Below are 14741 nucleotides of genomic sequence, written 5' to 3'. Positions count from 1 at the left end.
GGAACTCGCAAACATTTTTACCGACTTTCTGTAATCTTCTAAAGCCTTTTGGAACATATTCTGACGTTTCTTCCCTCTTCCAAAAACTCGCAGAAGATGCTGTGGAGTATCTTTAAAGCGAATAGGCTTTCAATTTCATTGATATTCTCATTCATCGGTCGATGAACTATTAAATTCTTCAAGAATATCTCGTCACTCGGCTGGTTTATATCGAAAACAAAAATGAAATTCGTAACAGATGCAACATCGTTTCCCGATACTTGCTCCACAAGAACTTTCCATCCTTTTCAGACCGGTCTCTCCCCCCTACACTGAGCATCAGTTGCAACATCGCGAGAAATCGATGTCTTTGAATTATTTTCGTTTCTAGGAATTGTAAATGCGACCCATAGAGGAAAGAGGAATGATTGGAATAGGCTGAAATAAGATTTCTCTTTCGGCACGTGATATATGTTATCAAGACCTATGGTTAGATGGTTCTCGTAAGAACGTGGTCCGAAATCAGGTAGATCTTTTTTGATCGCGTGAAATATTTCAGGGCTCTGGAAGCATCGTTTGAAACTTTTAACGCGTTCGCTGCGCATCCAACTTTTATTTTCTACTTGTGCTGTATGTTAACAAAACATTTTTATACAGTATCTTCGTTTGCATTGCGAAATATGAATTATTATGAAATACTTTCTCATAATCTCGGGATTTTTAACTTACGTGTCACATTGAAGACGTTAGCACGGATAATCTCGAGCGTACGTGAACGTGTCAATTGCTACGATTGTGCCATTATAACTGCTATCGTCGAGACCATAACAATCTGCAGTTGGATTACTTAATTTTCGAATTTTGAACGTAATTTAATTTTATAGCCAATCTTTATCACGGAGAATATACTTATTTTAGTTTATTTCATTAATTTCATTTATTTATTTTATTTAATCTTTATCTTTCTGCTTTGAATTTCTTCTATCAACTGTATCAACGTTACAACAATACATAATTTCTACAATAACACTATTTACCACGGAGAATATAAAATACAAAGTGAAATGAAATACCCTAAATTTTAATAATCAAACATAAATTATTACAGCCATCTGTAAACCAATAATGCTATTTGATGACTAATCTCTAATTTTATTTACAAAATACGTTATAACGAATTTCTCTTCTCGTTACTTAAAAAGTAGAAATATAAAAGCAGGGGGTACGAAGCGTAGAGATATTGAAAAAGAAAAACAGTGTTGTTAAGACAAAAAGCAATTGTTTCGTTTAACAGTTGCAGTTGAGACTCCTGCGAATAGGACACAGTTTTTTGCACAGTTTCGTTTCAAACGACGAAAGCAATGATAATTATTCCGTTACGCAAAGCTGGTGCCCCGTGAAACTGCGATCTATCGTTTCCTTATCGGTTTCTTGCAAGATTCATTCAAACGAACTTTCTCCGGCCACGAAGCAACGCAATAACGAAATTCCGATTCGATAAGCTAATCAATGACTCTGATGGTCGTACATCTTCTACCTAATCGTCTCTTTATTGTGTTACTGCTGGAATAATAGAGAAATGAAGAGAGAGAAAGAGAGAGAGAAAGAGAAAGAGAGGAGCAACAAGTGCGAAAGCCAAGCTTCTTCTCGCAGTAATTAGTTGGAAACCAGTGCGGAGCGTCCGTGAAGCGTTACTTTACATTCCTGGCTTGCGATGAGCACGGGATCACGTGTGTGGCAGATTTCCAAACGATCCGCGCGTGCACATGCTGTCCGAAAGCCACTGAAGGTCTTTGAAAGCTGCCTACATATCTGTGAAGGCCTTTGAACATTTCCAACAGCATCTGAAATTTGTTCAAAAGCTTCTTCTGGAATTCCCTCTGAAGGTACCTACGAAGATATCTAGAAAATCACCAAGGAAGATCCCTAGGTTTCTGAAAGTCACCAGAAGATAAATTAATTATTGGATGCCATTGGAGGTCCTTAGAAAAATATTCGATACCATTTTTGGAAACTCACCGAGACTCAGGAAAGATAGCACAAGCTTCTGTAAAGGTTTCGGAAGGATCGTGAAACTTTCGAAGGCCTCTGAAAGCCTGTGAAGGATCCTGAAAGCTACCGAGGCATCTGGAAATCGTTGGAAAAATTCTGAAAATTTCTGAAGCAGTTTGGAAGCTCCCGAGGACTCTGAAAATTTTTGAAGAAGTTCTGGAAACCTCTGAAGAACTGTGAAAGCATCCAAAAGTTTTTAAAAGCTTATAATGGCCTTTGAAAGCTCCTTTGAAAAATTTCTACTAATCTTCGAATGTCTCTAAAATATTCTGAAAGCCTCCAAAATGTTCTGAAGGCTTCCGAAATATTCTGAAGGCCTCCAAAATATTATGAAAGCCTCCAAAATATTCTGAAAGCTTCTAAAAAATTCTGAAAGTTTCTAAAAAATTCTGAAAGATTCTAAAAAATTCTGAAAGCTTTGAAAAAATTTGTGAAGACTTCCGAAAGATATCGAAGCTTGCGAATATTTGCTAGGAGTGTCAAACAACTTTCAAATAATGTGCAAGGCGAATGAACGACATTAACATCCAGCTGGAATGAAAACTTGACCACTTAAGGCTTAAGGTCAGCGATCGACTTGACAATATTGCTCATAGTCGTTTTGAAAGAGCCGGGCTACGCGAACACGCGTGTGCGCTCTTTCGTCATTGGTCGATAGACGAAATCGCGACTACGGACGATTGGGTAATGCTCATCGCACTTACTTTCGTTTCACGTAACGTTCGTCCGTGCGTATACAGTAGACGCGCACGAAATTGACCTGAAATCACGTTTTAATGCTTTCGCGGTCAATTAACAAGCGAGTTTACGTCCATCTTCGTAGAAGGATCGGTATAGCGTGACGTAAACGTCAGCTCGTGAAACTTGTCCTTATGAGGCCTGTTCTCCGCTCTCGCCATTACTTGTCAATAATCCTACAATCGATGGAAAATTTACATCAATGCGCTACTAATATATGAAATATAACTCGCTTTTATTTGTATGTATTTATCATGGCGGAAAGCACGGCATACATTATTCTCAGAACTCCATTCTCCATTATCCACTTGAAAGTTAATATTGTACTTACGCGATTAATTGACAAGTTATTCATAGCGGTGCTGGTGGCTGCTCGTGAAACTCCAGGAGCCTAATTGCACTTGTCATCCAAGTTACTCGTTGCAGTAACTGAGGATAAATGCTTCGTCAGATATTGAGAATCAGCCTTTGTTATCACGTAGCGACCAATCGGTTGTACATACATCAAGAATCATTGAAAGGTAGCTGCATTCTTAATCAAACGGTTAAGTAATTGCAACTTTTACTTACGTTAGTCCGCCGACGTTGGACTGCGAATAATTTCTGAAACTTATGGAAACTGGCTTCATAGTTGCTGAAACTTGCAACAGGCGTCTAGGAAATTACGCACGTAGCACCCAATATGGTTACGAATATGGATAGTTGAGATTGAAGAAACAACGAGGGAATGCGGACGACGAATGATGGAAGATGATTTACGGCAGGTCAAGGGACAGAGTACGAATGATGACGACAACGTTGAGACATGGATTTCGCAAGGGAATGCGGCAAAAATCCTGCTTTCCACTAGTTGTTTTTTCGCAATGCTCGTCGACATTCGAGTACTCCCACTACTTTTTTCTCTTGTGGTTTTTCTCTTCTTTTTCTCCAGTGTACACTACTGCTCATAAGTATATTTTTTGAATTGTAGTAACAGTTTGTGAATTTGTATAGACTGTACAAATGAACGATGAACTGCTAAAGACAACGCTTCTCGCGCTTTTATCGTATCATCAGGATGTACAATAATCGTGCATAAATATTTGTATTTACTTAGTGCACTCTAATCGAAACACTGATATTTTTGTCACGTACCCGATATTTTATTGTAGAAGTATCTTTCTCTGTCGTTAATTCTTTATTTCTTTCTATAGAAACAACGCTTGTTACTTTCTTCTGGATTCGATAGGATTGCACCAAGTATTCAGATACTCAGGCGCGATAGTGTACACCAACATGTATTCTAACAATGCACACAAGATACAAGATATACACTACCATTCATAAGTATCTGGATACTTGCTGCAATCCAATCGAAGCATTGATACTTTTGTTGTATATCCAACTTTAATATTAATTCGTTAATTCTTTACTTCTTGCCAAGAAAGTAAATCTTATTACCTTCTTACAGATCTATCAGATATACAGTGCCGTGCATAAGTATTCGTACACTCAGTGTACTCCAATCGGAACGTTTATATTTTATTATGTTTTCAATATTACGAAGAATGTTTCTTTGCAATTACTTCTTCACTTCTTGTAACAGAAACAAGGCTTATTATCTTTTTATGGATTCTCCTAGTTGTACGATACCAGGCATGAATGTTTGTACATTTGGCGCAATTCAATCGAGACATTTACATTTGTTATGTAATATTTCTCTATGGTTCGTTCTTTTCTTCTTGCATTAGAAACAATGTTTATTACCTTTCTGTGTGTTCACTATTGTGTAGGTATTGTATTGTTGTATAGTGTGTACACGATAGTGTATAAGTATTTGCAATTCAATGGAAGCATTGATATTTTGTACTGTATTTTCAATGTTATTATAGAAGATTGTTCACTATCAATTCATTAAATTCTTATCATAATTGGAATCAAATATTTTGCTGAAACATGGAATACATTTGCATTGCTTAAGGTACATATGTATTCTCAATAAATAGCTAACACCTGATCAAATCTATAGAAAGTTCTAGAATATGACTGATGACATATTCCAATTATTCTAGGATCTGAACACTGACAGATACACTTAAAGTCACTTAACTTGGTTGTGTCCGTAAAAACAATTTTCGTTCATTTTTGATATTATTGCTTTTTATTTATACTAATCAATATCGACTATTATTTTCAACAATATATGGAACTGTTTATGGTTCCCTGAGATAAGATCAGAGGCGAAACTTCAGATTAAAGATCTTTAGTTTAAGTGTATTTTATATATTTGCAATAATTTAGAAGCGCGATACATACGTTTGCTAATTAATATCGCTGGTTGTAGCAACACGAAGAGTTTGCCTGTGTGTCTAGAATACTCGTCTTAATCTGTCTTATAATTGAAAAATTAAAAAATCTGTAGAGAAACAGGTAGTCAAGTAACAAAATAGTTCTATACGGTATGCCAATTACGAACGTCAATTTTATTGTTACATATTGACGTTTGCAAATTGATTTAACAAATTTAACATTTGCAAATTGTTATACGTAATTATGATAATTAGAAAGGACCAAATCGTTCTCGATAATTAGTGCCTTGGGAAAAATAAGCGACTTGTCCGAATGCTTTTGAACGATAGTGTACACCGCCCATGCGTCGTTTACTCATTTTTCCATCATTTTTCCATCAGTTTTTGTTCCCCTCGCGTGAAAATGGAGCCGCGTACTCGTCGAATCCAGCCATGAAAACCGAGAGGCATCGTGCTAAGCGGCTCTTCTAGCGGGCAACCACCGTGTCGACGTGAAAGCATACCGTGGCCTACCATTTTCCATTTTATTATTTATAAGCGTTACTTTCGTTCTCGGTCACGTGCAACTTTGATTCGCCTGATTCTATCTCGTCATCTTTAGACTGATAACGCGTAGTATGTCTTTCCTAGATTGTGGACATTTGTGCAAATTTAGATTTTTGTCAACACAGCTAATAAAATAGAAATATTTTACATAAGTAGTATATTTTGACTATTTTGCATAGGGCTACAGTTTGGATATTTTACATAGGTATTATACTTTGGATATTTTGTACTGTTACTATAATTTTGATATTTTGTACTGTTACTATAATTTTGATATTTTGTACTGTTACTATAATTTTGATATTTTGTACTGGTACTATACTTTGGATATTTTGTATTGGTACTATAGTTAAGATATTTTATATAGATACTATACTTTGGATATTTTCTATATATTTGCATATTATGTGCATTCCGTGCATTCTTGCACTCTTCATAAATCGGTATGTAAAAATCTGTTGTACAATTATGTTACGTATTTTCCGTCTTCAAGTTTTTGTACTTTCGCCTGTTGCATAATTACTCCAATATTACTAATGAAAGCTTACTAGTCGTAAGTTAATAAATACGCTTATACAATGGCAATAAGTTTGGTAAAATGCGAGGCGAATTCCCCAAATAGATAAAAAAATTGACAAGTTACTTAATTATTATATCTGAGAAGAAATTATGAAATTATGAGAGGGAAGTTATGTAACTTACGATTTGCAATTTATCAGTCTAGGAATATTATTTTTTGATCACTTATTACACAAGAAGTCTTGGTAATAAATTCAGAATTATAGTTAGTATATAGTATAGTTAGTATATTTTTATTTCTTCTCTTTTATTTTCATAATATAATATTCAAGCCATTTGTTAATCGATTGAATTGGTTAAACCAAGAGCTCTGAGATCATCTAGTCTGTAGAAAATGTGGAGAAAAAATATACCAACTTCGAACATAATATTATTTTGCAATTTTTTGATGACGACTGCTTTTCTAACTTGAAATTGCTACTCCACTATTGGAATAAATCCAGCGAATCGAAAGTTTTTAATTTTGGAAAGAGAAATTGGCACAGACCGTTTGGCCATGTCGCAGTGACACGATTCCATCGTAATTTTCTTATTCCGCCTCTTGCGGTTGACGCGATGATGAGACATTGATCTTCGAATAGGCTAATCGTTGTCCCAGACAATCCTCGTGTCCTTTTATAATTTAACAAATCACGAATAAAACCAACTCCCTGTCGATTCACGTGTTGGTTCGCCGTTACACAATCTGTTCGCACAGGTCAAGTTTCTCGGTTCAAAATTTAATCCGATTCACTTTAGAAGCATCCAAGTAGTTCGTTTAATAAATTAAGTTAGGATTGTACGTAATCCGGTTAGATTGTGCATGGGACTCTGCATAGTTAGCAAGTTCAAGCAGAATCATAATTAGATACGCTTAGATCGGTGAAATAAAATCACGCGGTAGTGGTATCTGTGTTATTCTCTGAATTTTAATACTATTAAATCTTCGTCTGTGTATATTAGGCAAGTTCAGGGATGGCACGGAGTTTATTTTCCGAATTTTAGCAAGATTAAACGCTTGGAGCATACATACAAATTTATTTAGTAAGTTTTAAATACACCTCCCCTGGCAAGCAGCGAAATAACGCAACATTATTTTTAAAAAATCGTAGCTAAAGTAAGTCGTTGTTTTATCTCGTTACAAAAGATGTAACAGAACGCTGATGTTGTAAAATACCTTGAGATTTTCGAATTTCATAAAATTGGAGGATCTAGATGGAGGAAGAAATGGTAAAGAATAGAATTGGACAAAAATATTGATCAAATTCTTGAAATTTCTATTCACGACTTCGATATTGAGAATTTTTTTAATCAATATAAAATTAAACCGATTAATGGAACAAATTGCGGATTAAACGATTAAACGTTAACGTTTAGACCTTTGTCCCTCGATCGTTTAAGATATGAAATCTGTTCTCAATTATGTTTGTCTCGTCAGACTTTAAATATTCGTTGAGATACTTGGAAGCTCTGGATTCAAATACGTCGCGCACTGTAATATTTCAGAGTATAAAATTTCTCTAAAGGGCAACGATGGTTACATAGGGACACGGCACGCTGTAAATTTCGAGCACAAGGCCTGTGAAGCGAAACCGACTTGACATTCCCATCACAACCTGGCGTGACTAGCATCTCAGATGAAATAGCGTTACGAGGGATCATTGCCATTATCCTAGTCATTCTACAAGCGACCATTCATTACCACGAAATTCTACTGACTCGCTTAGACTCGATAATGTCGATCGCTTAGTCCTGGAAAAACCACGTTATTATCCTCATACTTCTTCATGCAACTTAAGATTATATAAATGCATGTAGACCGTAATTACTTCGACCGGAAGCTAACGAGTGTTTCACCGAAAGTGCCAAAAAAATTGGTGAAAGTATGCAAGACAATCGCATTTAGACACCGTCACGCGATTTAACGCTTTCGAGATGCTTTTTTCCCGGCAATGACTGATAGTAATGTAATAATTTGTGCTTTGGTATATCGAAAGATTGAAAAGAAATTAGGTTTGGTATATATTTTAAGCATATATATACGTGGTCCTATCTTTTACAGTACGATCATTTATCCTGATTGTTAGTGGTGACAGAGAAAATTATATTGTATACAAACAGCACACATGTTTCATACAAATCTTTCTTATCGTTTTCAGTTGCTGAATCCGGCCCTTCAGTATTGTCTATTTATTATGAAGCATTTTGTACATAGAAGGTTAAGTTGATAAAAGTTAGGTTATGACAATATCGACCCTTATGTATTGCCTACTTATTATGAAACATCTTGTACGTAGAAGATTAAGTTGATAAATGTTAGGTTATGAGACTATGGGTTCTTAAGTATTGCCTACTTATGAAACATCTTGTATATAGAAGGTTAAGTTGATAAATGTTAGGTTATGACAATATCGATCCTTATGTATTGCCTACTTATTATGAAATATCTTGTACATAAAAGGTTAAGTTGATAAAAGTTAGGTTATGATACTATCGACGCGAAGTACAGTCTGAATGGCAGCAATAAAGATAAGGTTATTAATTTAATTAATTTAATTTCGGAAGGGTTATGACACACAGTTTCTTGCTTCCTCGTTGTAAAAAATCATCTCTCTTGGAGGTTATCTACTTCAATTGCGTTACGAGCCACAGACTGTTTCGATTAATTTGTCGCGTTGAAAGTTTGAGAATCCTTTGATACGCTCAACTATTTTATCGCTGTCGACATTGTGACTTAAACCAACGATTATTATTCAATATATTACCACACCGGTTGGTCAATCCACATTCTGGTCAATTGGGCAATCCGGTGCAAGTTTATCGGGCTGTTTCACACGTGGGGAAAAGGCCAGAATGGAAAACATGTTACTAAACCTGTTAAAAACGTGGGATTTTTAATAGCGTGCACGTATAGAGGAAGGGATAGTTAAGAACCAAGGTTAATTGATTAAGGTTCTATGATTAAGCCTAGATAAGGTCAGTCCTACGAATTCCCTACGAAATTTACATGGGAATGACTTTCTAACATTACCTAAGAATCTACAGAGGAAAATTTTATTATGGGAACCTGACCTGATTTTTAATGTGAGCTAATCCAAACCAAATTTGGACAAACTTCTTCAGCCTTCGTATAAGACTAACAAAGAAAAGTCACACAATTGTATTATTCGTAGCTGCTAATGGATTATCCAATTGTTCATTATATCACGGATTTTCATGCATCTGTGATGTGCACACTATGCACACGATCTACACAACTATAAAATACAATACGTACGTACAAAGCTACAAAATATAAATACGTGTAGAATACCTAAAATAGAGTTCTCGTTATGACGCTCAATAGTAAAAAAAAAAAAACGCATCTAATTCCAAAAAACAACACGTTAATTCCAAGTACTAATTTAACCTTTAATCGTGCGAATAAAAATATAAATTTGCATAAAAGACCGCAGTCTAGTTTTTCGTATTTCTCAGCAGACGAACAAAAAGTGGCAGGATTAAAGAAGCATTACGGTAGTTTAAAAGATCATGTAACACTGGAGTGGTTGGATAGACCGGTAGCTCTAGATCAGGGTCTCCTCTTACATTCTCTGGATCAATGTCCTCGTCATTGTTTCTTCAGGAAGAAGCTCGTTCTTTCTGGATCATCAGCCCCCATACAGGCTACCGTAACCCTATACCGTGCATTCTTCCTTAACATCTCATCTGTCTCATCTGTCTAGTGCCTCCTCCTACCCTTTCTCGCTGGCTCTTGTGCACGTTTAGTCTCTTTCCCAGGATCTCGTCTATATAACGTTTCATACTCTAATTCTTTTCAAAGAAGACATACTTCTCTACTTAACGTTGTATGTTGTTGTTTTCGGTGTCGTCTATATCTTCTTTCGAAATTTCTAAAATACGCAATCCTATGACGCAACGGGTGTCACGTAACTGAAGATTGTACTAAAGTGACGAAGAAGATGGTCTTAGAAGCGGCCACATCGAACCACAGGAGATTGGGAGAAACGTTATTTGAGAAAATTTGGAGTAGTAGCGATAAATAGCCTAGAGGCAAAGCTAATCCTTTTGACAGATCACGCGAGAACATTAAGCGCAAATTTTCAAGAAAATTTGTCATCATCGTTGAGATTTGAGTGGAAGAGTGAAAATGGGGAAGTGTCACTAGACCGCATAATTACGGAAACCGTGATTTGAATGGAAATAAGATGGCAGATTTCACGGATAAGATTGGAAAGCTACGTGGACGCGGTTATCCGTAGAAACGGAAGGACATTGGCTCCGGACACGGTAGGATTCGAGCGTGAACGACTTTCTAAAACCACTTGCACTCGATTCCAGCTGGTTTTTCCATCGGTGATTCGATGACGTGGTTTCGAAGCGTGGTGTACGCAGATCTCACGATCTGGATGGCCATCTTTCTCCTCTCTCGTCACAGAGAAAGTAGTCGGTCGACCGGTCATTGGGTAACACAGCTCCTTATTCGATCTGCAGCGATTGGATAACAGTCGCGTAACAATCGAGCCAACCTTTTGTTCCAGCTGTCCAATGAAATCGTAACTTGGTCGACGTAATCGCGCTCTAATCAGGCTAATTAACAACGATTGCGCAACTTTCACACGGCTAGAAACCAGTCGGTGAAGCTTTGACATTATTTGGAAAGCAAGCTTCGTGGTGTTACGTAATTTCTTTTTCGCGGCACGGTAGAAACAAGAAGAAAGTCGGAGAAATGAATTTTTCAAGTTTCTATTAAATTTGACTCGGATCAGGTTCAATCAGACGCAAACGTAGTTTGTGAACTTAAGAAACTCGATAAATCGATCCTCGCGAATAAATAAATTTTCCAAGCTTCGGTCAACCAGTTAGCTATTTCTGACGAGTATACTCGTCGTTGAGAAATTGCAATATTTTGTGTTATGACGAGCCCAGTGAGTTATAAAATAAAACAGTCATTTCGTTACGACTTAATTCTATATTATAACAGCCACGCATACTCTGTGTTCGACGAGTATACTCGTCATCGTTTACTCTTTGCCACGCATTCCAGGTGCCCTCTTTTCAAAGAGGTGGCAACAGTTGACTGGTTAAACGCGAGTTGAACTCTCATTAACTTTGAACTGAATTCTTACTTTGATAAAGAGATTTTTGAAGTAAATAAATTTCCCAAGTTTAGGTAAACTTTGAGTTGCACTTTGATTTAATATAATAACGTAAAAATGATAAGCTCGACGTCTCTGGTCTAAAGTTTGATAAGCGTGACTTAATACACCGTGGCTCCAGAGTTCGCATTGAAGCAGTTCCAGTTGATTCGGTCGATTTTAGCGTCTTTTAGAATTCGATTAAAAGTTTTGATGAGATTTCTCAGAATATTTTTTCAATAGACTTTCCATTATTGCAAGAACTTTCATCGAAGAGTTTGGTCAGCTGACTGCGGAGGTCGACGCTCTGGCAGGAGCAGTGTTTGTGTTTTTCGCTGGTCAGAATCTGACGTAAGGCGAGTTGCGAGTCGACGAGCTTCCCAGAAAACAGTGACGGTCCGTTTCTTCGATCTTGAACCAGACTTACCGCGATCCCGTTCCGAATCCGAAGAATCGACAGCCGACGATCATTTCGCTATGCTAAACGCGTATTGTGCCGATCTAGGTCAAGTTTCGTGCGTCATTTTTACGCCCTGTTTTTCAATGACGCTTTGGTCGAATTCGCTTAACCCACTTTTCATTTAGAATTTTTAATATACCCCTGTTTTGTCTTTTTCGGCTATGTTACAAGGAGGATGACGATGATGACGATAATGCGCAGTGAATGTGAATTTCGTGCGGCGGTGGTGGTAGTTTGGTTGGGCCAAAGAGCGAAGAACGGATGTGTGCGATTTTCATCGCTAAAATTGAACTCGAGTTTGAGACACGACTGGCTACTTAAGCAGAGACGGATGTCTGCGTTATTGCACTAAGTGTGCTTTTCCATTGCGTCACGAGCACAATAACAATCGTCTACGTAATTTTTTATTCGTCTTGTCAAACATTCTGTTTCTCTTTTTCAATCCGCCTAATCCTTCGCTCCACTGGTTTATTTTCTTAACACTAACCTTGCCAGGTCTGGTCAAATGACCGGCTTCAAAATTTAACTTGGAATTGTACGTCCATCGTTATTTCTTTTGTCCATCTAACTTTGTGAAAATTCTTGTATTTTCTGATTAATCAGTTTCTCAGTTGTTGTTAGTATGAGAATTTACATGAAGTTAGACGAACGGAGGAAATAACGATGAACGTACGATTTTAAATTAAATTTTGTAACCGGTCGCTCGACAGGCTCAGAACAGTAAAATTAAGTTGGAGTATGCCAAGGAGTAAATTGTAAATAATGCAAAGTAAAATAGGGAAAAATGGAGAAAAATAAAAAAAGAGAAAGAAATGAATATTTTAATATGACACAGTTGAAAACGAGGATAATTTATAAGATCCTTTCGAAAGTAGCTTACAAGTTGACAAAGTTTTGTAGGACACCAGAAATACAGCTGCTATTGAGACTAGCAACGTTTGAATATCTTCAATATCTCGATATTGCGACGAGAGATCTTTCGAAAATTACGAAGAGCCGATCGTGAAAATCAAATAAAATACAACTCATTGAATCTTAAATTTGCTCTGCCCGTGTGAAATAGACAAATTAATTATACCTTTGCCCTTTTAAGCTTCCTTAATTAGAAAAATTAGTAAAAATTGAACGACGACTTTGTATCGATCTCAAACTGTCTTAAAGTACTCTTAATTACACCTTTCTCTGTATTGTTAACGTTTCTTGCTGCTTCTTTCAGAAATCGCTTACGCGAGAGTAGATCATGTTCTCATGTAAAAAGCATCGATTACAACGAGTACCCGTTTCAATGGAGTTACATTCGCAACCTGTAATTTCGCCATGGCTGATCGGAGATCGTAATAGTACTCAGGCATTCGGAATATTCCTTTAAACGTTGCGTTACGCTCTTTTTTCCACTTATTTCTTCCTAATTTCTTGCCCCAAAATTGCGAAATAGTCTGTCGTTAATATTCGTATTCGTTGATTGCGCTGCAACAAACAATTCGCTCCACTTTCTATCGTTTTTCCCGGTTTTCTGACAGCACCGCTCTGCAGTTATGGCAATTATGTCATAAATTTCAAACAACGTTGATCGATCGCTATCTCCGTGCACGTCTGAGAACCAGTTCCTTCGGAACTACTGTTAACCGCTATGACAATCTTCAACTGTATGTACAACTCGTTCAACTATAATAGAATGGACAGGTTACGAACGTTATTTCTTTGCTGATGGTACTTCCGCCGTTTTATACGGTTTCCACAACGCGAAGGTAGAATACTATATTTACAAAGTAAATTCGAGGCGTCTTTATTGTTTCTCTGTATTGTGAATAGAATTATCCAATGGTCCCTGCTCTGGTTATATACCACACAAGTGGGGCCATTTTTAAACAAGTTCACCTGAATATCTGTTCGTGTCGTGATGATGTAAAAAATATTCTATAAGCAGTTTGAACGTCCTGCATCAAGGGACTTACGTCCTGTAAGAATATTTGTGTTCTGCAAGCTTGTTTTTCCTGAAATTCTTAGATACCATTTAAATTACATGTAAGGTAATAATGATTTAAGGTTTATATGGTAATAATGGTAATAAGGTAAGATAATGGTTTTCCATTATCACAACTGAATGAAAGAGACGTTTAGGTAGCCTTACATAAATGGCCACCCTGTATGTATGTATATAGTTTATATTTATACACAGTGCAGGGTATATATAGTTGGATTATTGTAATAGATGATATGTTGTAACTTGTAACAGTTTCTAAATTAATTGGTTATTTAATTAAATTAATTCATAAATTGGTTAAAATTCATTGGTATTTACTTGCAAGGGATAAGAAAAATGCATTGACTACTCCGTATAAGACTATATGATGAAATTAAAAAAAAAAAGATACAATGAGAAAAAATATATTTACATGGTACAGTGTATATAAACATAATATAAAATAAATAAATAAATAGATATATAATAATATAGAATATATAAATAAATATATTTATATAAATACATGAAATAAATATAAAGTAAAGTAGCTTTGTCAATGCCTTGCCTAGATGTGGAACAATCTGACATGCGTGGACGATTTCCTAAACCGGGCATTTCACAAACTGGGTCTGGTGGTCGGCCGTCATCCCGGCTACTTCGTGATAGTTCCGGTTCTCGTTGCCTGCATCTGCTTCACTGGATACCAGAGAATCCATTACGAGATAGATCCAGAGTATCTGTTTTCTCCGACAAATGGGCCAAGCAAAATGGAGAGGGCGATCGTCGAGCAATACTTTAAGGTCAATTACAGCCACAAATTTAACCTGGGTCGCATTACCAGGCCAGGTGAGTCAGAGTTTAAGAAGAAACACCGACGTTAGTCAATTCACGGCTACTTTTTATAAAATACGTCGTCGGCGAAGTTCAAGGAGAAAGTGCATCGACTTCTCTTTTTTCTTGTTTGTATTGTGTGTAATTTCATACTGCGTGAATTAACCTGCTGTGCAGAGTATAGT

General features: G+C 36.6%; 1 protein-coding gene and 1 long non-coding RNA gene across 5 annotated transcripts in view; one reads left to right on the top strand and one right to left on the bottom strand.

The window, feature by feature from the left end:
* Positions 1-14741, top strand: part of LOC126925919 (patched domain-containing protein 3) — a 40342-nt gene that overhangs the window by 14010 nt on the left and 11591 nt on the right. For all 3 annotated transcript variants that reach the window (XR_007714188.1, XM_050741932.1, XM_050741931.1), the window contains one exon: positions 14295-14571. Coding sequence is in view for 2 of the 3 variants with exons in the window: in XM_050741932.1 (XP_050597889.1) it covers positions 14295-14571 (277 nt within the window). In the remaining variant the exon portion in view is untranslated. Of the gene's footprint in view, positions 1-14294; positions 14572-14741 lie in introns of those variants that run through there.
* Positions 1111-3714, bottom strand: LOC126925921 (uncharacterized). Of its 2 annotated transcripts, XR_007714191.1 has the most exons (4): positions 3340-3714; positions 3101-3198; positions 1999-2945; positions 1111-1913 (listed from the first exon to the last, which is right to left on the bottom strand). It is a non-coding gene; the product is annotated as an uncharacterized LOC126925921 (long non-coding RNA). The 2 variants fall into 2 exon arrangements; XR_007714190.1 differs by lacking the exon at positions 3340-3714 and having other exon boundaries at positions 3101-3329.

Source organism: Bombus affinis, chromosome 16, assembly GCF_024516045.1.
Source record: "Bombus affinis isolate iyBomAffi1 chromosome 16, iyBomAffi1.2, whole genome shotgun sequence".
Taxonomy (NCBI): Eukaryota; Metazoa; Arthropoda; class Insecta; order Hymenoptera; family Apidae; genus Bombus; species Bombus affinis.
The sequence above is the reverse complement of the archived record's forward strand: the minus strand, read 5'-3'. Positions and strand labels throughout refer to the sequence as shown.